Source organism: Triticum urartu, chromosome 7A (assembly GCF_056163025.1).
Source record: "Triticum urartu cultivar PI428250 chromosome 7A, HENAU_Tu73, whole genome shotgun sequence".
Classification (NCBI taxonomy): domain Eukaryota; kingdom Viridiplantae; phylum Streptophyta; class Magnoliopsida; order Poales; family Poaceae; genus Triticum; species Triticum urartu.
The window spans coordinates 158270002-158294879 of NC_141879.1; the positions used below are offsets into that span (position 1 = coordinate 158270002).

The following is a 24878-nucleotide window of genomic DNA, read 5'->3' on the forward strand; positions in this document are numbered from 1 at the left end:
TTCTAGAACATATTAATTGGCATTTCCAAGGAACATAATCCAGTGCTCAACAATGGCTGCGGTCTCCTTTTCCTAGACCTCATGAGCGGTGAGCCGGTGACCTGATCTTTCCATCGAGTGGACTCAACGGCCCATCGGGCCCTGATCAGGGGCGCCCAATCGTTCTATGGTTGGTGGGCCCCTGTGACCTGCGATATATAAAGAGGTGGGAGCCAGGGCGCACGGTACGAGGTTCACCGCGCCGCCAGACTTCCTACCGATATCCCCTTCCGATCTAGGGCAATCGCAGTGCTCACGGGAAGCACCACTGCCACCTCTCCATCTCGATCTCTCTGCGATCACCGGTCTCTACATCACCATGGCCGGCTCTGGATCGAGCTCTTCCGCACCCAAGGAAGGTAGGTTACCAGAAAGATCTAGCCTACCACGATCCAAGTGGGTCTATCAGTAGCAACATTGATAGGATTAATTCATCTGGCAGAAACAGCGCGTTATCCAACTACGAATTGTTCTTAGGACGCCTGGACCAAAACTTTGATGCCCACATGAAAAGGCTTGCGATGCTGAAGGCTGTTCCAAATCCTGAGCGGATGTCCGCAATCAACTCACGGACTTCTCTGACGGTAGTAGCCACCAGTGGCTCCCCTACCGCTTTCTTCCGATTAGCCACCAGCTGAGCGGTTCCTATAAAGTGCAAGAAATGCTCAGGCAAAAAACCTTGGCCATGGTCCTTTTGACATGTTAGAAGTTAATACCACTAGAGCAAAGATCACCTTGTTGGGCAGAGGTTGCCAGCTGGCGAAGTTGAGCGTCAGCTGTATGAACAATGCTAAATGAACTCCTGACAACCTTATTCAATGCTTGACTGGTCTAGAGAATGATAATATTATTAGTTATCCATAAATTATTCCCCTATTAAGGAATTTGTGGTCTTTCACACAACACAGTAGCAATGTATATTGCAAAACTTGTCAGCATGTGCACACAAAGTTGTGATCTAGTGCTCTTGAGAGAGAGAAAAGGCAGCATCTAGTAATCAGAATACAAGCTCAGAAAGAGTCATGTCAGTGGATGGCAGATACATCAAGTGAACAATATCTGAAAGTAACTACCATAGCCAAAGTGTTAATTACTTGCCTTAGGTCGCTGAGATCAACACTCAAATCACCGATCTCCTTTCCAACTTGTCTCACTGAAGCCATAGTTTCAGGAAGCTTCTCCCTTGTGAGATCAAATGACTTTTCAAGAGACTCTGCTACCCTCTTGCAATCCTGAAAATGTTTAGCATATCCATATCCATAATTGTTACATGTTCCCTGATGTAGGGTACAACCCTAGTGGCCCGATCTTTCACGAAAGGAGCGGATCCCGCGAAGAACGCGAAGAACACGAGGAGGGAAACGAGGGGAACACAAGAGAACACTCAAACCAACAAGAATAATCACACATGCGCTAGATCCATGAACACAAAGGGAGATACAAGATCCAAAATCAACAACGGACGATACAAGAGGTAAACGGTTCTTCTCCGTGAGGAGGTCTTGAATCCACAAGGGGATCTTCTCCGCAAGGAGGTCTTGAATCCAAGATGGATCTTCTCCGAAGAGGGGGCCGCGGTCTCTCTCAAGGAGTAGATCCGATATGGATGAGCGTAGCTCTATCTCTCAAATGAGCTATCACAACGCTAACCTTAGAAAGGAGGTGGAGGTGGTATATTTATAGTCTTAGCCACGAAGGGGTAAGTGGGAGAGGGGTACAAGGCCAAAGGCCCGCAGCTGCACACAGGCAGGTACCAGACGACCGGTGGGGGTCGGACGTCCGGTGGCTCAGGACGGACCGGACGTCCGGCGCGCATCGGACGTCCGCTGATTCTTCTCGGGACAGGTGGCACCGGATTTCCGGTAAACGTCGGATGTCCGGTGCCTGGGACTTGTCGGACGTCCGGTGTCGTCGGTCGTCCGGCGGCTGTAGAGGGTCGGACGTCCGGTGGCTTCCGGTCGTCCGGTCGCTGAAGACTCTGGAGCTCCTTCTTCTTCCGTCTTCTCTTCCAGGCTTCCCTCGCGGATGGTGTACGTGTTCCTTGGCGCTTGCACTCCTCCTCGTCATCCGTGAAGTTCCGACAATACCTATGCATGCACACAAGAGGGGTGTCAAGTAGTATACCATCCTTGAAGGGGTCAAGTGAGCACGTGTAAAGGAGATGATTCACCTTTATGTATGTGAAGTAGATGTCGCACGTGTCACTTGCCAAACGGACTCTTGACATGGTGATGTCCATAGGATGCTTCGCATCATCTCCCCTCCCTTGGGAAAGATCCGACCTCGGATCGAAATCCAAATCACCATGGGAAAGAGATGGCGTTGCCGTGTAGGAGTGGTCGATCACCAAGTTCTCGTCATCTTGAAGCTCGAAATGGGCACTCTCCAATGTCGCACCGTCTAGTGATTCCTTCAAAATGAGCAAGGACAACAAACACTTGGAAAAACAAATGTGGTTAGCGTTAGTGCAAAACCAAGCATTCAATAGGTTATTCACCAAACAAGTGTCGTCATCATGCAAAGCATATGGTTTGACAAAGGATTGTGACATGGCATGGAAGCACATAAATTGAGCATAATCAAGGATATCATGGGAACAAGCATGTAAATGTGAGGTATTGATGCAAATATGTTGGACAAGTGAAGAAGCATCTACCTCAAGTTCATAGCAAGCATTCACAAATTGCTCAATGAAAGGTCTATGGTAGGCATAGGAATCATTCACAACACCAAATAAAATGAAGTGTCTAAACACATGGGTCAAGTGCAAGACAATCCAAGCATAATGTGCATGGGGTGTAGTGAATATCGTGTGGCACTCAACACAATGGAAAGAGCAATTGTTCATCATGTGTGAGGCAATCAAGGCAAGCATGTAGCAGTCAATGGGACATGGCATATGTGAAGTGATGACATTGTTGCAACCAAACATGTGATAGGAGCAAGTAATCCAAGAATTGGATGCAACACACAAGGCATATATATCATGATGCATGGAATTGTGAAAATGACAAGTGGAAGCAAGATCTCTAACATGTGCGCATGAAAGGGGTCCAAGATGACAAATAAGTCGCATGGTGCAAGCAACACAAGTAGTATGATCCACAATATGCATGCTCATGGTTTGGGGGTTCTCAAAAGAGAAGGATATCACCTTGAAAGCATGTTCTTGTGCGTCCTTCACAATGCCGAAGTACAAGCAAGTGCGATGTAGAATCGTCGTGGTAGAAGGTGGTTCGCTCTTAAGAGCTCGGATTGTCAACTCACGTGACGTGGAAGTTGACACGAAGTCCAAGTATCCTACACATGCACACAACAAAAGAAAGAATGTATGTGCATGGTAGATAAACACATCATCCATCATGATGGTTCTCTTCTCTTGCACATAACCATTAGAAGCACAAGTGCGTGAAGAATATGATGCAAAAATGGCAATATTCATGGCACTAGGTATATGGTGCAAAGAGGTAAGACAAGCATGCTTCATAAGGAATATGTCAAAATCTCCCAATATATGTGAGAATGCTATGGGGGCAAACTCATTATCAAGACTAAATGCATAATTGCACTTAATACATGGCAAATCATCTAGCATGAGAGAGGCAACATATGGAGAGATATGACAAGAAGCAATAACAATCATGTCGTGCAAACTAGTGGAGCGAAGATGCAACACACTAGAGGAAATCATGGCAATGATGTCATGTGAGTAAATAATAGGCATAGGCAATGCACATGACATATCGCAAGCATGAACACAAAGCAAGATCATAGTATAATCATAGGCATGGGGCACAAAGCAAACATGGCAATAATAAGTGATATCTCCACCAAGCTTGCAAATACACAGAGAAGTTCTAGAATCAATCATCATGTGTAATGCAAAGCATGGGTCACAAATGCATGGCAAAGGCATAGGAATGAGCATATCATGCAAAGTGAACATGGCAAGATGGGCATATAATATGTAATGTACAATAACCCATAGCCAAGTGAGGGCCATGTAGAAGAAATGCGCGAAGTATTTGCGCGAAGAGAGCGGTGGGAAAGACACTCCATGGGATCCCAAGCCATCATTGCTCTCTAGAGCTCGTTTTGTCAACTCGTGGGATTGCGAGGTTGACAAGAATTCATGGGTACCTACACAAAAGAGACACAAACGAAAGAAATTGTGTGTGTGGTAAATGTACACATCATCCATCATGATGTGTATTTGCACGTGAAAGTTAGCACAAGATAAGCATCGCTCAAAGAAATTTGATGCATGGTATAACAACATGTCATCCATCATGAAAGAATAGTTATTGTGTATAACATGATGGGGATGCAAATTGAGCATACAAGTATATGGCACACCAATAGCTTGTTTATTCATGGGAAGCATATTGTGCACATAAGTATGAGGATCATGCAATGGATGGGAGTGATAAAAATCTCCTAAAATGTATGAGGAAACTATGGGGGTCTCCTCATGAGCAAGAGTAGCAACATCACATGGAGAATATTGACAACATCCAAAACAATGCATATTTGGAACAATGCGATCATGGCATGGTATAGTAGATGAATTGCGCAAATCATGTAAAGGAAGCATGGCAATATCATCACAAGAGAAGCAAAAGCCAATGACCATCATCTCGTCATCTATGCCATAAGTGCAAATGGGATGTATTTTAATGGGGCATGCATAGTTACTATGTTGAGATTGAAATGAGGCTATATGGGAGATCTCACTCATAGCATATGACAAGTTCAATGGATTTTCAAACATGAAGTGACCAATAGAATTTTCACAAGATATCCTATGAAGCATAGCATCACAACTAGGCAATTCAACATGCTCATCATCATATTCATCATAAATAGGTAAGTCAAGGCATGAAGAAGTCTCACTTGCGTGAAGCATGGTATAGGTAGGTCAACATCATGGGAGCAATCGATGTCAAGATAGTCCACTAGTGGGACAAGAGAAGTACCATCACCTATGTTACCTTTGGAGCGTCGCTCATGTGTTGTAGGTGAGGTGTTGAAGACCAAGTCGTGGTCATCTTCATCATGATGGAACCATGTGGGTGGTGCATCTTCTTCCACCATGGCCATCGTCGTCTCCATTGGAGGTATGGACTCGTCGAGGATAGGCGTGTCGTCATGTAGGAGACCTAGCACCAAAGAAGAAAACACACTAGAAGTAGAGGTTAAGTCATTAGAAATCAAAGTGGCCTCACATGTCGTGTCAACTACCTCACTCACTAAGTGTTGTGGCTCACTCACTCCCTCTCGGATGCTCTCACTCATATGGTTGGTGGAGTCACTCAAATGGCTCTCAACCTCACATAGGATGTGAGGCATTCTCTCAAGTGTGGGGCTAGTGGTGGTCACACTCATCCTCTCATAGGAAATGCTCTCAATGTCATGTGTGGTGGAGTCACTCATATCACTCATGGTGGGGTGGCTCTCCTCACATGGCAATTGGGTCATCTCTTTATATGTGGGTGTCGGAGAGATGTTGGTGCACACGTCTCCATGCTCAACTCCTATCACTGCCTTGGTTGAAGGGATAGTCCCATGCTCAACCTTCTTGTCACCGTGTTGTTGTTGGAGGCCCATATGATATGGCACCTCGTAGCTCGTCTCCATGACCGAAGGGAATTTCCCATGCTCGGCCATCTTCCTTGGGGGGCTTCTGAAGATGGAAGTGTTGCCCTCGCTCGTAGGTAGTCGCCTTGGACTTGATGAAGTCGATGTAGGCGTACACGTGGGAAGTAGGCGAAGATGCCGTACATCCAAAGGCGAAGATGCCTTGAGAACACTTGGCAAATATGCCGAAGTGGTTGATGTAGCCATAGCGCCATCTTTGTGGTGGTCGTCTCGCGATCTTCTTTTGTGCTCATGAAGCGTCGACTTGGCGTGAGGTAGTGCTTGTTGGGACTTGTGCACTTGCGCTTGTGGAGCATCTTCATGATGATGATGTCGTTGTCGTGCTTGAGCTCGTAGTAGATGTCGTTCGTCGTCGTCGTGCACATGATGCTTGGAGGTGAATTGCCCTTCATGACGATGTGTATCACGAACGTGATGGTGGTCGCCATGGAGTTGTGGACGTGGATGACTTGCGCTTGTGTTGCTTGGGCGCTCCGAAGAGGATCGATGTGCTTGCTGCCGCCTTGAAGATGACGAAGGGGAAGTAGACTTGATCAATGCCCGAATCTCCTCCATCCTTGCATCTTGCTCCTCTTTATGTGCGGAAAGCTTCTTGTCGATGTAGTCCCTTTTCCTCGCTTCGGAGTGGCGAATGTCAATGGAGAGGTTCTCGATGCGCTCTCGCAATCTTGATTGTGTGCCTTGCATTTGTCGTTGTAGATCGAAGATTGACGCATTGGTGATGTAGTTGTTCACGCCGTCGTTGTTGTCGAAGACCGGAGATGAAATGCCTTGCGTATCCATCACTCCAAGAGAAAAGTGTGAGTGGTAGAAAGAGAAGAACGAATACCAAATGTACCTTGATCGAAGTTGAAAGTGGATCAATGATCACTCCAATATGGACAAGGAAATAGCACAATTGGTACCAATTCTTGTCGGTTTCTCACACCTACACAAGTAAGGCTTATGGTGGAGCTCGGTGAGGATAGTGGCACAATAATTTAATGCAAAATGTTAGCAAGAGTCAATAATGTTGAAAGAGATTCACAAATTCGCAAGTGAAACAAGTAGACCAATAGCAATATGGGTGGCACACGGAAACGCACACACGGATAGATAAATGGGGTCGTGCAACCAAGGATGAGCTCAAAATGTGGAATCCACGGAAAATGCTCTTGTTGCACAACTCTAGAGAGACGCTAGCACGATTGCTCAATAGGCGGATACGACACTTGTGCACAACCTATAGGAGACAAAAATGCAACGACTTCTATCCCAAATATGCTATGTATATATGGTTCCCGATGTTATGATCCAAGATGATCTTATATGACAATGTTATGCAATGTGGTGGATGCTATGGCTATTGCTTACAAGCTCTTTGTTCATTCTTTTGCTTAAAAGCTTTATTCTCTCTTTTTTTTGTAAGGCCACTTTGCGAAATGCACAAACTAAGGTAGCAATTGTATATATGCGGGAACAAACTTGAAGCACACGCGATGATATGATGATACCAATATGATATGGTATGTATGCGATGTATGGTGTAGATCACTAATGTGCACAAGTAACGTTGCCGGCAATACTCAAATGGCTAGTCTCGATAGGCAAGTGACGCAAAATGGGTTAGGGGTTAACAATGCAATTGCAAGGGGGATGTACAATGGAGGGGTACCACGATACCAAGATGATATGGAGGTTACCGTCCTTGGCGATGATGAGTAGCGGTGTTTTTGATGTAGATACCAAGATGATGGAGACTCGTCCCTAAGTAGCCGAAACACCTTAGGAAACGGAAAAACCGCGAACTCAAAATCTCAAACGTCAAATGTCAAAATGGTGGTAGCGGGATGCGGTGGTGGTTATGGTGGTGGACTATGCACGGTGTCGGAGTTGAAAGCACGGTCCCTAAGTAGCCGAAACACCTTAGGAGACACAGCTCACAACACAATCAAAACTGGGTTAAGTTGGGGGTGACGGAAGTGTATAGTGATCAAAACTATGCGGAAATGGTGGTGGTGGTTGAAGAAGAAGCAACCGTCCCTAAGTAGCCTAGACACCTTAGGAGACTCAAATCACTCCCCTAGCAACCACTAATGCGATGGGGAAAAAATTGGTTAGCCTGCGGAAGTCGGAGATGGTGTAGCGGATGATGTGGTGGAAGCCCTAGGCAAAGATGCCAATATTGTCAAAATTTGACAGAGTTAAAAGATTTTGGTGGTATATTTGTGGGAAGGAGGATGTCAAGAGCTTCAAAACGAGCTAAAGAACGTCAAAATCGGAGTTTGGATGAATTAGTTATGGCCGAAACAAAAATCAGCCGAAGTCAGTTTTTACAGGTAGCGGACGTCCGCTAATGGACGGATGTCCGGTGACCGGACGTCCGGTCGGGTCGGAAATCCGGTGATTCTGCTCGGGTTAGGGGTTCCGGTCGTCCGGTGGATGACGGACGTCCAGTGCTTCCTGGGTCTCCGGACGTCCGATAAAGTGACGGTCGTCCGGTGGGTCTGGGTCAACGCGAGATGCGAGTTTCGGGACGCGATTTTGGGCGGAATTTGGGGATTTTGGGGTCAAAATTGATGAGATTTCGTGGATGAAAGATGGGGAAACTCGGGGAGATGCTAGATCCACTTGAAACCAAGCAAATCCATGAATCAAAATCAACAAAACATCATCAAACCAACAAATCACAAAAAAAATTGAGGCTATTTTTGGTGGGATTTTTGAATTTAGGACGAAATCAAGCAAAAGAAGGCTAGAAAACGGTGGGGGAGGCTCCGAAATCATGATCAACGTGGCTCATGATACCAAGATGATGTAGGGTAGAACCCTAGTGGCCCGATCTTTCACGAAAGGAGCGGATCCCGCGAAGAACGCGAAGAACACGAGGAGGGAAACGAGGGGAACACAAGAGAACACTCAAACCAATAAGAATGATCACACATGCGCTAGATCCATGAACACAAAGGGAGATACAAGATCCAAAGTCAACAACGGACGATACAAGAGGTAACCGGTTCTTCTCCGTGAGGAGGTCTTGAATCCACAAGGGGATCTTCTCCGCAAGGAGGTCTTGAATCCAAGGTGGATCTTCTCCGAAGAGGGGCCGCGGTCTCTCTCAAGGAGTAGATCCGATATGGATGAGCGTAGCTCTATCTCTCAAATGAGCTATCACAACGCTAACCTTAGAAAGGAGGTGGAGGTGGTCTATTTATAGTCTTAGCAACGAAGGGGTAAGTGGGAGAGGGGTACAAGGCCAAAGGCCCGCAGCTGCACACAGGCAGGTACCGGACGACCGGTGGGGGTCGGACGTCCGGTGGCTCAGGACGGACCGGACGTCCGGCGCGCGTCGGACGTCCGCTGATTCTTCGCGGGACAGGTGGCATCGGATTTTCGATAAACGTCGGATGTCCGGTGCCTGGGACTTGTCGGACGTCCGGCGTCGTCGGTCGTCCGGCGGCTGTAGAGGGTCGGACGTCCGGTGGCTTCCGGTCGTCCGGTCGCTGAAGACTCTGGAGCTCCTTCTTCTTCCGTCTTCTCTTCCAGGCTTCCCTCGCGGATGGTATACGTGTTCCTTGGCGCTTGCACTCCTTCTCGTCATCCGTGAAGTTCCGACAATACCTATGCATGCACACGAGAGGGGTGTCAAGTAGTATACCATCTTCGAAAGGGTCAAGTGAGCACGTGTAAAGGAGATGATTCACCTTTATGTATGTGAAGTAGATGTCGCACGTGTCACTTGCCAAACGGACTCTTGACATGGTGATATTCATAGGATGCTCCGCATCATTTCCCTTTTAGAATTTTAAATTCTACCGAATGGACCAACCTACCAACATGGAGGGAACCGCCGAAAAGAATATGAAGCTGGCAGATATTGCAACCTACACAAGATAGTAACTGTGATCAGCAGAAACAGTAGGTTCCTGAAACATGTATTCCCGGACTAAGCATAGACGCTGCAAGCACAAATTATAGATGGGAGCCAAATTGTCCAGAATAAACCTGGCAGGACTGGGTACTTCTTATAAGAGCCAAATTGAGCACCTGCGCATCTAGAAAAACCCAAATATGCATAGATATCATTTACAGACTGGGTCAGTGACTGAATTTTCTGCAACTTAACTTGCGGAATGCTGTTTTCAGATTGGCAAACGGAGAGCATTTGGCTTCCGTTTTTTCGCGCAGGGAGGACTTTTGACTTCTTTGATATGTCAAATAAAAACTTAAAAAATCAAACGTCTAAAGTCATTAATATTCAGTGTGATTAGAGTACAAAAGTTCTAGATATTGATATATTCTCCGTAGATTATAGAGTGATTTGTTCAAACCGAGTAAGTTTTCCACCCTAAATCCTGCTTTAAAGGAGACCCGTTAGGCACAAAAACATAAGCTGGTTACGAATCCGGACGTGCCATGCCTTCATTATTTTAGTGCAGTAACACTAGTCTACCACAGGACGTGGATTTTTAGAACATCTGCACCCGGGACTTGCTATCCTAGCTGTCCAATATTGCTTTAAGATCTGTGCAACACAATTAACTTTCTATCTGAAATTTTTTCTTTTTTGTTTCTCTCGCATGAAACATGTTTTGAAGTTCAAACCTTTGCAGCATGGCAAAGCTTTCTATCTAGAACCTAGGATAAATCTTTCATATTTTTTGGTCAAAAATAAATATACAAAAAATGATTTTTAAATCTAAAAAAACATTTTTTGTATATTTATTTTTGACCAAAAAATCTGAAAGATTTATCTTAGATTCTAGATAGAAAGCTTTGCCACGCTGCAAAGGTTTGAACTTCAAAACATGTTTTATGCGAGAGAAACAAAAAAGAGAAATGTGTTTGCACGAATCGCGAAGCGTAGAATGGATGGCTAGATAGGAAGGGCCTGGTGCAGGTGTTCTATTATATATTTTCGGTCTACCACATGCAATCAGCTGAGTGAGTGGCTTTCGATAAAGCGGCCCCGGTTCCAGCGGACACTCGCTGGGTTAGGAGCTTGATATGAGCTTTAAAATGCGGAGCACGGGGCAGGGGGGCGTACCGCAGAAGCAGCGACGGAGAGGACGAGGAGGCCGTCGCCGTCTGGGCGTCGGACAGAGGCGCGCGGGGAGGGCGCGGCCACGGAGGCGAGGCGCAGGCTCGAAGCATCCGGGGAGGCAGCCAAGAGATTCTTCGTGGCAGCTCTGCTGGACCTGGACCCGAGCAGGAGACGGCCGCGCGGGCGGAGGAGGCAGGCGGAGGTGGTCGGGAGCTTGGGGTTGGGGGCTTCGGCATGGGGAGGAAGAGGAAGGGACAACATTTGGTAGTGGCGAGTCCGAGGGATGGAAACGGAAGCGGAATGTACTGTAATGCCAAACGGAGGCAGAGCTCGTTTTGATAAAAAATACACATATACACATATTACTATGGGGCGACACTAGGCGTCATCCGACTGATTTCTCGCAGAAATCAGCCGGGTGGTGAGCCTTTGGATCAAGCCCAATCAAGCATCTAGCATCGGCTTAGCCTCACGATCGAGTCTCCCTTTCGGCTAAAACATGCAGGCCACCAGCCTCAGCATTGTCACAACTCACAACGAACATCCTCGGCCATGCCCAACGCGGTTACAACCAAGCATCCCACAGCGTCCGCATCAATGAGCATGTTACTGAAGCACCGGCCATGTTTGCGCAGCACTGGCCAAGTTGCCGCATCACCAGCTATGTTGTCTAAGCAACGGCCGCAAGAACTAGCATGCTGCGGTAGCGCCGGTTATGTTGCCGCAGCACCGGCGAAGTACCGGCCATGTTGCTGCAGCCCCGAAAAAAGCACCGGCCATGTTGTTGAAGCAGCGGCCGTAGCAACGAGCATGTTGCGGAAGCATCAGCCATGTTGCCGCAACACCGGCCATGTTGTCGAAGCAGCGGCCGCAGCAACGAGCATGTTGCGGAAGCACCGGCCATGTTGTCGAAGCAGCGGCCGCAGCAACGAGCATGTTGCGGAAGCACCGGCCATGTTGCCACAGCACCGTTGAAGCAGCGGTCGTAGCAACGGGCATGCTGTGGAAGCACCGAGCCGTAGCACCGGCCATGTAGTCGAAGCAGCGGCCACAGCAATGAGCATGTTGCGGAAGCACTGGCCATATTGTCGAAGCAGCGGCCGTGACATTAGGGAATCCGGTAAGCTCGCAACATCGGTCATGTTGCCGAAGTTGCGTCCGCAACATAGGAGATGTTGTGACCCGGCGAGTTCGGAACACCGGCGCCCGGCAGCACCGGTCATGTTGCCGAAGCAGTGGCCGTGTGATTGCTTACAGCGTCCCCACCACCTGCTGCATACGGTGGTCGCCTGCAGCGGCGCCCATCTCGGCTTGCAAAAGCAGCGGTGACATTGTCGGCGGCCTTATAAGGATAGCTCGCAGCGTTGGCACTTGAGGGCAGCAGGTTTGCACTAACGGTTGCATTTACAATGGCAGATGGGTCAATTGACAACTGCAACTAGCGAGAGACCGAGAAAGAGAGAGAAGCGTGAGAGGGACATAGGGGAAGAAGAGACAGCGACTCAAGCAGTGGGCAGATAAAACGAATGGAAAAAAAAGTCGGGAAAGGAGACAAGGATAAACCAGCCCAGGACACGTGCCAAACGCTGGAGGCGACGGACGCAATCGCTGGGATCAGCCGGCTGAATCAAAATGTTTTCCTAGTAATATACTACTTCCTCTGTAAACTAATATAATAATATTTAAATCACTATTTGGTATTTTAAACGTTCACGGAGGAGTACATGTTTGTAAATTTTCATTATGCAGGAGGGTCCGCCTGGAGAGTAAAGGAAACAAAAAAGATCTCGAGGAGAGAGCCCGCCCCCCCCTCCCCCTCCCGCGCCGCTGGCCGCTCCGGTAGCGGCGGCCACCCACGCCCTAGCCCCTACTACTGACCGTTGGGGATTCCGCCCCTGGCCATGCCGCGCTACTCCCACGCGGGGGCCCCGGCCTCGCCGACCGTCAGCCTCGCCTGGAGCACCCAAGAGAAGGGGGAGATCCGGGCTGCGTCCAGCGGTCCGTCCCAGGTGCCGGAGACCCCTGCCGCCCTGTCGCCGCAGATCTGTGCCTCGGCCTCGTTCTCCCCGTGCGAATCTGACGCAGATTGGCATGCTGCGGCCTCTATCCCGGTGGACAACTCCGTGCCTCCCCAGTTTGGGGGCAATCGCCTCAAATCCATTGTGGTGATGCCGTCCCCCCGAGTTCGGCCGGCGGATAGAGGCATTGAAGATGGCCGGACGCTTCATAAATCCCGCAAGAACCGGCGCACGTGCTCTGATCCAGCGGGCTCCGGACGGATCCGGAAACAGCTCTCCTCTCCCCGTTGCCATCGCTACAACTCCGTCCGCGAGGCCTTTTTAAGCAGGTTCAAAGGTCTCTGTTTCCGATGCCTTAGCACTCGCCATCGTATGATAGATCGTAGAGACCCCCTGCGCTGCATCATCTGCAAGCGGCAGGGGCACTAGAGCTGGGAATGCCCGTAAAATCCACGCAACAAGAGAGGGGGGGCTCTGCTAGAGAGCGGTTGGGTGATCTTGGGCGCCCGGTCTCCCTGCCCGCGGCTCCTCGCCACGACTGACACCTCCACCTCTGCTGCCCGCCCCTCACCACCCCCTGTGGCTATGGAGCTCGCACCGGCCATCGACCACGCCCATCACCTGCGCAACAGCCAGAAGGTCATCGCCTCCACCCCTGCAATGGACCACCAGTTGTTCCTGCTGAACCAACACGCCGTCGTGATCACCGCGGTGGGCGTTGGAGAGGGAGCTCAAGATCCCGTCCCACCTGCTGAGAGTGACCGCCCATGATCCCGAAGACTTCTTCATCTTCTTCAACCTACCGCCGCACAAGGACCTGGCAATGCGGCACGACTCGCTCACCGTCGATGGGGTGTCGTTCCTGCTCGAGCCGTGGCGGGAGGATGCCCATGTTGTGCACCAGAAGTGGATGCTGCACGTCCGGTTGGTCATCGAGAAGCTTCCCATGCAGCTCTAGACGCTCGAGGGCGCCGTGGAGGCCATTGGAGACAAGGTGATCGTCGACCGCCTCGACAGCCGGACCTTTAAGCGCATCGACACTAAGCTTTTCGCGTCCTGGGTCTAGGTCTGGAACCTCTCCCTCATCCCGACCAAGTGCACGATCTAGAAGCATGCGAGGGGGCGGGCCGCATGGAGGAGATGCACGGCTACTCGCCACCGAGCCCCCCCCCCGCCAGAGCTGCTGCAGTACGACCTGCTCTTGCATGTCGACAATGCTGAAGATTGGATGCCTCTCTCGCCGCGCTCCTCGCACTCGCCGCAGAGAGGCCTCCCCTCCGACGACGATGATGAGGATGACCGGCCATACCCCCGCATCGAACTTGGGGTCTCGACCATGCGCGTCAAGGATGGGCGGCCCGCGCAGGCCCCGGCGCCCCTGCTGCGCCCGCTGCCGCGCGTCACCTCCTCCGGCTGCAAGGGGATGCCGTTGGGTGGCGCACGCAGAGAACATGACGGAGATGACCCGAGCTACCACCGGCGCTCATGGAAGGACACGCTGCTAAGGAGGGGGCGCGCGTGCGACCATGGCAAGGCGTCCGCGGCCAGCACCAGGCACCGCAGCCGCACCCCGGTGTTGAGGCACCGCCAATGTGCACCTGGGGACCGGCAGCTCGAAGCCAGTGCATGCAAACAACCCGCCCGAGAGCGCGCCCCTGGCGGATCGAGGGGCAAGAGCAGAGAGGGCGCCCGCCCATCTGCCTCCCGAGGCAAGGAGCCCGCCAAGGAGAGGCTGCAGCGCCGGGGCAGGGGGACTGTGTCCCTTCTCGCCCCGCCATGCAAGCTGCACCGTGACGCTGCATCCTCCTCAACCACGCCGGCGGACAATCCAGTGGCTGAATTCTTTGAGGGGGCCAAGAAACAGCTGACTCCACCCAAGCGCCCCGACGCCGTGGCTTCGGTGCTGGACGAGGTGATCACGGCCAAGTTGAACAAGCCTCTCAATTTTGGCGACGAAGACGGAGCCAGCGAGGAGTCTCTGGACATGGAGCCAGCGCTGTCCGTGGCACGCCACACCCCCACCACCACGACCTCACACGCGCTCCAGCTGGGGGCCATGACCAGGCAGGTGACCGAGCTGCAGCTTGGAGGTGGAAGTGGAAGCGAGGTTCCGCGGCCACCAACCCTCCCCTTCTTCACCAGCGTGCCTACTCTGGTGGTCAGCAAGCCTCCAGCAAGAGACAAGCCCCCCCCCCCAAGACCAGAGCGACTAGTGTTCCAGTCTGGGCCAGCGCTTGCCAAGCAAGCAACCCGTCGTCAGTGCCCCACGCGCAGAGAGCAACGTTACGCCTCGTGCATGGCCTCGGGGTCCTGGGACCGAAGGAGAAGATGACGGTGGCTGCGGCTGAGGCGCTCATCCTCCGTTTCGACGAGCCTCTAATAGATGATGACATCATCACGATCGCGTGGCTGACCCGCCTGGACGCCCAGGCCCTCAAGGCAGCTACTGGCATGCTTGGCCCTGACGGAGAGGCCTCCGGCCGTCCAGTCTCCCCATGTTAGTTCACCACTATAGTCGACAACGACCAACCATGGGCTGGATGAAGTTAGGTTGTAGTATGTTTGCCTTAGGGCTCGCGAGTAGTAACAGTAGCTGGGCATGGTTGCTAGATGTTTGCCGGCGGGGTTATTGGGCCTATTGGTGGCTGCCGGCAACCACCGGATGGTAGGATTGTGTACTCGTCTCTATTTTTAGTAAAACATAGTCGTCGTCGTCCATGTCGGGCTCGTCTCCATGGCCAGCCTCTTGCGAATGATCTTGGTTCCGAATGACTAGCACAACCTGCCCGATCATGAGCTGCAATGTCTGGGGCCTAAACAACCCCGCTCGATGCTCTGTAGTGCAAGACACTGCAAACACACACCGCCTCACCATTCTTTGCATTCAGGAGACCAAGCTTGAGGAGTGGACAGCCGCGATTGCTAGGGAAGTAGGGGGCAGAGACTTGATGAATGCATCGTCTTGCCAGCTAATGGCACAAGAGGAGGCGTTGCCATCTTCTGGGATTCGACCTCGGTCTGAATCCAGTCCCATGCGATCGGCGAGTTCTCCATCACGGTCAAAGTTTCAGTCCTCTCCTCAGGGTCTAGTTTTTGGCTGACAACGGTCTATGGTCCATCTGAGGGGGTGCGAAAGGATAGTTTTCTGGCTGAACTAGTGAGAAGCGCCCCTCCCCAAGGCGAGCGCTGGATCCTCAATGGTGATTTCAACATTATCTAGGAGACCCGCGACAAAAACAATAGCAACATAAATAGGAGGATCATGGGAAAATTTAGAGCGGCAATCGTCGCCGGTGAGCTAAGAGAGATCAAATGCGAAAATGGGTGTTTTACATGGAGTAGCGAACGCCAGGACCCAACTCTTGCGAGTATAGATAAGTTTTTCTGCACAGTCGAATGGGATGGCATGTTCCCTGATTTCATGCTGCACGCGGCTTCCACCTCATGCTCGGATCACTGCCCGCTGCTCCTCGTAGCAGCTGCAACCCCTCGCCAGGCGCCGCGGTTCCGTTTCATTCTAGCCAAGGTTCCCTTGTTTTCACGAGACTGTAGAAAGAGCATGGCAACGCCCAGCCCCAACAACTTGTGCTTTCGCTCGCCTGAACATTAAGATGCATCGGGTAGCCAGAGACCTAAAAATTTGGAGTAAATAGTTGTTTAGTGATGCAAAAGTACAACTGTAGCTGGCAACGCTGGTTATGCTACGCCTGGACATCACACAAGAACACCGGCCCCTCACAGAGGGAGAATTCCACCCGCGAAAGCTTTGGAAACTGTGAATCCTAGGGCTAGCGGTGGTGGAGAGGGCTCGGAAATGCCAGGCATCTAGGATAACATGGCTGCGAGCAGGCGATGCCCAAACGGCCTTCTTCCAGGCCAAGATCAATGTCAGGCGCAGAAAAAACTTCAGTCACTCATTGCAAGGACCGGCTGGAGTTGCCACAACTCATGATGAAAAGGATGAACTAGTCCATAGACATTTCAATAGATCTTTAGGGACTAGACAGGGCCGAGCCAGCATAATTGATTGGAGCTACATCGACATGCCATGGGTGCAAGGAGGCAGGCTAGACAACCCTTTCATCGAGCATGAAGTGTGGCAAGCAATCAAACAATCGCCGGAGAAATCACCTGGCCCAGACGGGTTCTCCGGCGTTTTCTTCAGAACTTGCTGGCAAACCATAAGGAGGGATATCATGGAGGTTTTCCATCAGTTCTACCACCTCGCCAGAGGAAATTTCCAGATGCTCAACACAGCTGTTGTAGTGCTACTTCCAAAGAAAGACAGCGCCGCTACAATCACCGACTACAGGTCCATTAGTCTGATACACTCCATAGCAAAACTGATCTCGAAAGTGCTCTCCCTCCGCTTAGCTACGGTGATTCAAAACTTGATCTCTCCGCCGCAGACGGGTTTCCTCCGAACCAAATGCATACATGACATCTTCCTCTACGTGCAAAACTGCGTCAAGTCCCTCCACGCCAAGAAGACGCCGGTCCTGCTACTCAAATTAGACATCTCAAAGGCCTTCGATAATGTGTCTTGGGATTATCTACTAGAGCTGCTTCAACAGCTAGGTTTTAGCGCGCGATGGCGAGATTGGATTGCTCTCCTCCTCTCCACCTCCTCGTCGACCTTCCTGCTCAACGGCATCGCAGGGCCAAGGATTAGACACCGCAAGGGGCTGCGGCAGGGTGACCCTCTCTCGCCGCTCTTATTTATCCTAGCCATTGATCCACTACATAGAGTGCTCAAAGTGGCAGTGGAGCAAGACCTGATTGCACCATTGCCAGGCTGAGAGATCAAGCTCAGAGTCAGCCTCTATGCGGACTACGCGGTCATCTTCGCAAACCCGGACCGGCATGAAATAGACCCCATCATGGAGATCCTAAATGAGTTCGGAAAAGCCATTGGCCTACATGTCAACCCGGCGAAATCAACAGCAACACCGGTCAGATGCGAGAATTTTGATCTCACTAAGATCCTCGGTAGTTTTGGAGGCTCCATTACCTCCTTCCCTATAAAATACTTAGGCCTCCCCATGACGACCGTGCGGCTTAGATTAGTGCACCTGCAGTTCCTCATCGATAGAATTAGAGCTAGGTTAGCAGGATGGAAAGGTCGGCTACTCCCTTTTGCCAGTAGAAGAGTGCAGGTCCGGAGCGTCCTCAGCGCGATGCCCACCTTTGCCCTCTTAGTGCTGCGAGTGCCACCAAAGCTTCTCAAGGAGATTGACAAGTGCAGGAGGAGATTCCTTTGGAAGCAGGAGGAGGCAATAACAGGGGCGAGCTGCAAGGTAAACTGGCCAACGGTGTGTACTCCAACTAAGAGGGGTGGGCTCGGGATCCTGGACCTTCAAAGTTTCAGCCGAGCCCTTCGGCTTCGTTGGCTATGGATTGCATGGAATGACCTGGATAGATTATGGGTTGGCACACCACCGCCATGCGACAAGGATGACAGAGAATTATTTGCCGTAGCAACAACGGTGACTGTTGGCGATGGCAAAACAGCGATCTTCTGGCAATCAACCTGGCTGGGACCAGGAACCCTTGCTCAGAGGTACCCAAACCTGTTCCACCACTCCCGGCGCAAAAACAGGACTGTCTATGAAGCGTTGCACAACCACGCTTGGATTAGCGACCTTGAGCATGGTGATGTCAACCAGCTACTACCAAATTTCCTGCAGTTGCACCGAAGAATTCGAGAGGCAAACATCACACTCAATGGAGAGGAAAGGGACCAAATTCGGTGGAACCTAGAGGCGAAAGGACGATACACAGCAAACTTTGCTTACAAAATGCAGTTCCAAGGCCGACACTTTGTCAGATTTTGATGACATCATATGGAAAACTTGGGCTCCAGGGAAGATAAAGATGTTTTTTTGGCTGCTACTACAGGACCGAGTCTGGTCCAACGACAGGCTCCAGCGTCGGGGATGGCCGAACGGCTATTTCTACCAGCTCTGCCACAGAAATCTTGAGACAAGCAAGCACATATTGTGGGAATGCCCCAAGGCATGGAGCGTGTGGCAACAGGTGGCATCATGGCGCGGGTTCTCCACCTTCACGCCGAAGGATGAGTGGCGCCAGAAGCGGCTGATGTTGATCATCACAGAAATCATCAACAAGGCAGCGCCAAAGGAAAGGAAAGGAGCAAAAAACCATACTGCTGGCAGCATGCTGGGAGATCTGGGAAGAACGGAATAGATGCACTTTCCAAAACAAGGCAACCTCCACCTCTGGCATTGTGAGGGATTTAAGAAACTCGATGGAGTTATGGAGACTCGCTGGAGCAAACTGTATTGCGAGCCCCTTCGGGGAACCACCATGAGATTTTTGGCTTCTAGATGCCTTTTTATGTTCTTCTCCTTTTCATCCTTGGTCCCGACTGAAAGATCGTGGATGTCGCCTAGAGGGGGGGTGAATAGGCACTTTAAAATAATTACGGTTTAGGCTTGAACAAATGCGGAATAAACCTAGTGGTTAATTTGTCAAGCACAAAACCTACAACAACTAGGCTCACCTATGTGCACCAAAAACTTATGCTAAGCAAGATAAACTACTAGGTGAAGCAAGATATATGATAAGAAACAATATGGCTATCACAAAGTAAAGTGCATAAGTAAAGAGCTCGGGTAAGAGATAACCGAGGCACGCGGAGACGATGATGTATCCCGAAGTTCACACCCTTGCGGATGCTAATCTCCGTTTGGAGCGGTGTGGAGGCACAATGCTCCCCAAGAAGCCACTAGGACCACCGTAATCTCCTCACGCCCTCGCACAATGCAAGATGCCGTGATTCCACTAAGGGGCCCTTGAGGGCTGTCACCGAACCCGTACAAATGGCAACCCTTGGGGGCGGTCACCGAACCCGTACACTTTGGCAACCCTTGGGGGCGGTCACCGGTACCCGTCAAATTGCTCGGGGCGATCTCCACAACCTAATTGGAGACCCCGACGCTTGCCTGGAGCTTTACACCATAATGATTAAGCTCCGAACAACACCAACCGTCAAGGCGCCAAGGCACCCAAGAGGAACAAGCTCTAGGGTGCCCAAACACCCAAGAGTAATAAGCTTCTCAAACTTCACTTCGACGTATCACCGTGGAGAACTCAAACTGATGCACCAAATGCAATGGCAAGGGCACACGGAGTGCCCAAGTCCTTCTCTCTCAAATCCCACCGAAGCAACTAATGCTAGGGAGGAAAATGAGAGGAAGAACAAGAAGGAGAACACCAAGAACTCCAAGATCTAGATCCAAGGGGTTCCCCTCACAAAGAGGAGAAAGTGATTGGTGGAAACATGGATCTAGATCTCCTCTCTCTTTTCCCTCAAGAACTAGCAAGAATCATTGGAGGGATTGAGAGTTAGCTAGCTCGAAGAAGGTCAACAATGGGGGAAGAACACGAGCTAAAAGGATTAGGTTCATTGGGGAAGAAGACCCCCTTTTATAGGTGGGGAAAAATCCAACCATTATGCTCACAGCCCGCACAGAGCGGTACTACCGCTCCAAGGAGCGGTACTACCGCTAGGGCGGAAGTACCCCTTTGAAAAACAACAGCGAGGAGGCAAAAGGCCAGAAGAACCGCCGGAGCGGTACTACCGCTCGTCCTCACGGTACTACCGCTCGACCTCACAGTACTACCGCAAATGGTAGCAGTACTACTGCTTGCGAGCGGTACTAAAAAAATACATCCGGGCCTACCACCGCAAGACTTGGGACGAGTTTTTGGTTGGGAGCGGTACTACCGTTGTAGGAGCCGCGGTAGTACTGCTCTGGAGCGGTAGTAAAAAATTACATCCGCTCCAATTCGCGGTAGTACCGCTGCAGCCTTTTCAAAACACCAAAACTGCCACAACTTTTGCAAACGGACTCTGAATTCGATGAAACCAAGTTTGTTGGAAAGCTAGCAACAAGGGCTAACACAATCTTGAAAGAAATATCAATAAGAAGCAAATGAGAAAAGGCCCATAAGAAAATGGTGAGAACCCTTCCTCGGAAAAGACTGGTAAAACCTCCAACACCGAAAACATCATAGAAGATGCATGCGAACTCCGTTTTTGATGAACTCAAGCTTGTCATCAAGATGACCATAAGCTCTAAGACTCACAAAGAGAACCAAACAAGAACCAAGAAATATGATGCAAGGATGCAATGGTTTGAGCTCTCTACTAACGATACGATCAAGCTACCAACTTGAGAGCCCCCCTTGATAGTACGGCAAACGATCCTATAACCCGGTCTCCAAACTACCACCATGAGACCGGTAAAATAGAAAACCTATCAAGGGCAAACCTTCGCCTTGCACATGGTCCACTTGAGCTAGATGATGACAATCTTGACTCCCTCAAGTTGGACCACCTTTCTTGATTGCGTTGGCTCGATGAAGACTAGATGATTGCTCCCCCATAGTCCACTATGGGTGAGCCACTCTTCGGCACATCTTCACAAGTCCATTTTCACCAAATGGACGGCAAGCTTCAAGCACTTGATCTCTTCGCGATGATCCACTTGAACTTGCACACGGCAATCTTGATGACGATCACCACTTGATGTCATCCTCTCCATGGGTTGAGTGATATCTTCCTCTTGACACAAGCCCATGAACACGTACCTAACCCCACGTAGAACTCTCACATAAACCATGGGTAGTTCACAAAGTGCAATGGACAATGCTTACCATACCATGGGATCACTTGATCCCTCTCGGTACATCTTCTACTCTTTGTGAGTTGATCAACTTGATTCACTCTTGACTTAGTCTTGATCAACCTTGAATCTTTCCAACTCTCTTCGTTTGGATGATGTCTTGAAGGTAAACATGAATGATCACACAATATTCTTCTTCAAGACATGCTTGCAATAAGCTCAAATCTCAAATGACCAATCTTTGGATAATTCCTTGAATAGCACCTTGGTCGACACAAACTCTCCTTGAAACCAACACATGTACTCCAAGAAAAGCCTATGGACAAAACCTTCAAATATAACTCAAGGAAACCATTAGTCCATAGAGATTGGCATCAATTACCAAAACCAAACATGGGGTCACTGCATGTTCTTTCAATCTCCCCCATTTTGGTAATTGATGACAATCACTTTCACGAGAGTTTATATAAGGAATTATGCATCACCAAGCAATGCAACAACCAATAATGTATGTGTATGAGATGCAAATGCTTAGGAAACATAAACCAAAGCTTCTCCACAAAACTCTCTGAAACTTCTCCCCCATTGGCATCTATTGCCAAAATGGGCGAAAAGCTTAGAGGGCCAATATATATTGTGGTCCTCCATAAATTGTGTATTTCTCAACAAGAGAGTGGAATGCAATACACATATCCAACAGTAAATACTTGGAGGAAGACAAACTATATTGAGGCCCAAAGATTTGAAAAGGAAGATATGCCACAAAGACATAATCAAAGAGAGAAACAAGCAATCAAGCAATCAAAAGATACCAATTGAAGCAAGCTATCAAAAGATACCAATTGAACCAACTAGGCCAATGATCCTACGAGCCACATGAATAAAGGATATTATGATAAGAGCAGAGTAGAGTTCTAAAGAAACTAGAGAAGCTCCCCATGATTTGTGCACATCAAGAATTTTTGTATTTGGATACAAAGTGCACAAAATAGGATCATAGCTCTCCCAAAATCAATAGAAACTTACAACAAGTGCAAGTGAGCATATAGAAAACTAAGCCTAGTACATGTAACAAACACATGGTTGAGCAATAAGTGAAAAAGGCAACTTAAGAATGGGCTCAACCAAAATGATGTGTGTGAGTCAAGGCAATGCACTTGAGAAGACTAATGTACGGATGAGCATTAAGCATCAATAAAGTCTTGAAAAAAATGAGGCAACACAGTGCAAGGCCTATCATTCCCACATACAACTAGCAAATGGGTTCACAAGCTAACTAATAAGCATATAAAGAACCTATGCTTGTGACAACCCGCGGTGAAGATAGAAGATGAAAGGAGCATCAAGACGAGGGATGCCAATTAAGATGGCAAAAACCTCGTCAAGATAAGCATGAGGAAAATAATCTTCACCACACAAGAGCGCATCAAGATGCAACGATAGAAGACACACACTCAAGGCAAAAGCTTTCACGGAGCCACCAAAGAAATAACATAAGAAAGACAAGGTGGACGTGAAAGAAAGGATATCATCTAGATATGCAACTTCTCTCAAGTGTATAAGATTCTAGGTAGACGAAATCATGATGATATATATATTTACAAAGAAGGATGTACACCCGAAATAGTTACAACACGAAGGAACAAGATATCCAAAAGGAAGTCATACATATACCAATAAGATATTTGCTTGAGAGCATAGCACATGGCTAGATATGGTCTTATTGTGTATAAATGAATTCCAACCACACGAACATCAAAGACATCACAACTAGCAACAAGACATCATTGTTGGGATGCTTTGAGAAAGGAAACAAGTATCACAAGAAAGAATGGATAACATGCCATGATACAACCTACACAAGGTTGATGCAAGAAATGTGTGCATGAAGTATATGAAGATACTTGTTACCGAGATAACATTGGAAGGATGTAGTAGATACCAATTGAAGGTACAAAGTAGTTCATTGATCATCCTAGCTTGACTCCAATAAGCACATGGTGACAACACCTTCCTTGTGAGTGAGCCGAGCATCCAATGCATCTCCACTTTGAAAGTGCGTTATATCGACTAGAGGGGGGTGAATAGGCGATTTTTATGAAAGTCTTCAAAACGTGGAAGTTATGAAGACAAATGATAGAAATAAACCTATTACCCTGCAGCGGAAGGTAGACTACACTAGGCAAGCCATAGTCAAGTATTCAATAGAGTGAAAGCACAATGACTAATAGCAGCAATGTAGTAAGGATCAGGTAGGAAGATATTGTGAAGCCACACAGAACACGCAGTCACTCAGTGAAGACAAAAGATAGTGCGAACATACAATGACTTCACAAGGAGTAACAATAAGTAAAGGGAAGGGAAGATGAAACCAGTGACTCGCTGAAGACAATGATTTGTTGGAACAGTTCCAGTTGCTGTGACAATTGTACGTCTGGTTAGGGCGGCTAGGTATTTAAACCTTAGGACACACAGTCCCGGACACCCAGTCCTGAACACGTAGCTCAGGACACCCAGTCCTCACCGTATTCCCCTTGAGCTAAGGTCACACAGACCTCGCCCAATCACTCTGGTAAGTCTTCAAGGTAGACTCCCAAACCTTCACAGACTTCGTTCACCGGCAATCCACAATGTATCTTGGATGCTCAGAACGCGACGCCTAACCGGCTGGAGGATGCACAGTCCTCAAGTGTAATAAGTCTTCAGATCACACAGACAAGAAGACTTAAGTGATGCCTAATTCTCTTTGGCTCTGGGTGGTTAGGGCTTTATCCTCGCAAGGAATTCTCTCTCAAAGGCTTCGAGGTGGGTTGCTCTCAAATGACAAAAGCCGTACTCTGAATCTGAGCAGCCAACCGTTTATCGTTGTAGGGGGTGGGCTATTTATAGCCACTTGGCAACCCGACCTGATTTGTCCGAAATGACCCTGGGTCACTAAGGAACTGACACGTGTTCCAACGGTCAGATTTCAAACTCACACGGCAAATTTACTTGGGCTACAAGCAAAGCTGACTTGTCCGACTCTGGACAAGATTCGCTCTCATAGTCTTCACTCGAAGACATAGGTTTTGGTTAGGCATCACTTCAGTCATTCTGACTGGTTCTCTTGGACCCCACTTAACAGTACGGTGGTTCCTATTACTCAACAAAGAAGAAAAAGAACTACGAAAGATCTAAGTCTTCGAGCTCCATAGGCTTCATGTGATGTCTTCTCTTGTCATAGTCTTCAATGTGAATATCTTCATATACCACATTTGACTTCAATGTCTTCATACATTTTTAGGGGTCATCTCTGGTAGGAAAACCGAATCAATGAGGGACTTCTACCTGTGTTATCCTGCAATTCTCATAAACACATTAGTCCATCAACTAGGTTTGTCGTCAATACTCCAAAACCAACTAGGGGTGGCATTAGATGCACTTACAATCTCCCCCTTTTTGGTGATTGATGACAAACTAGTTGAAGTTTTCAACGGTGAATATAATCTG

At 49.0% G+C, this 24878-nt stretch overlaps 2 protein-coding genes and 1 pseudogene across 2 annotated transcripts; all 3 read right to left on the minus strand.

Annotated features, from left to right (window-relative positions):
- Window positions 1–499: 499 nt before the first annotated feature.
- LOC147958730 (uncharacterized) lies at window positions 500–10981 on the minus strand. The gene is made up of 5 exons (XM_087537949.1): window positions 10724–10981; window positions 9510–9560; window positions 1138–1271; window positions 774–865; window positions 500–684 (listed from the first exon to the last, which is right to left on the minus strand). The coding sequence occupies exons 1-5, from the start codon at window positions 10979–10981 to the stop codon at window positions 500–502; spliced, it is 720 nt and encodes a 239-aa protein (XP_087394075.1).
- On the minus strand, window positions 2452–3481 carry LOC147958731 (uncharacterized). The gene is made up of 2 exons (XM_087537179.1): window positions 2514–3481; window positions 2452–2476 (listed from the first exon to the last, which is right to left on the minus strand). The coding sequence occupies exons 1-2, from the start codon at window positions 3479–3481 to the stop codon at window positions 2452–2454; spliced, it is 993 nt and encodes a 330-aa protein (XP_087393305.1).
- LOC147958732 (uncharacterized) lies at window positions 3624–6252 on the minus strand (annotated as a pseudogene).
- Window positions 10982–24878: the final 13897 nt, after the last annotated feature.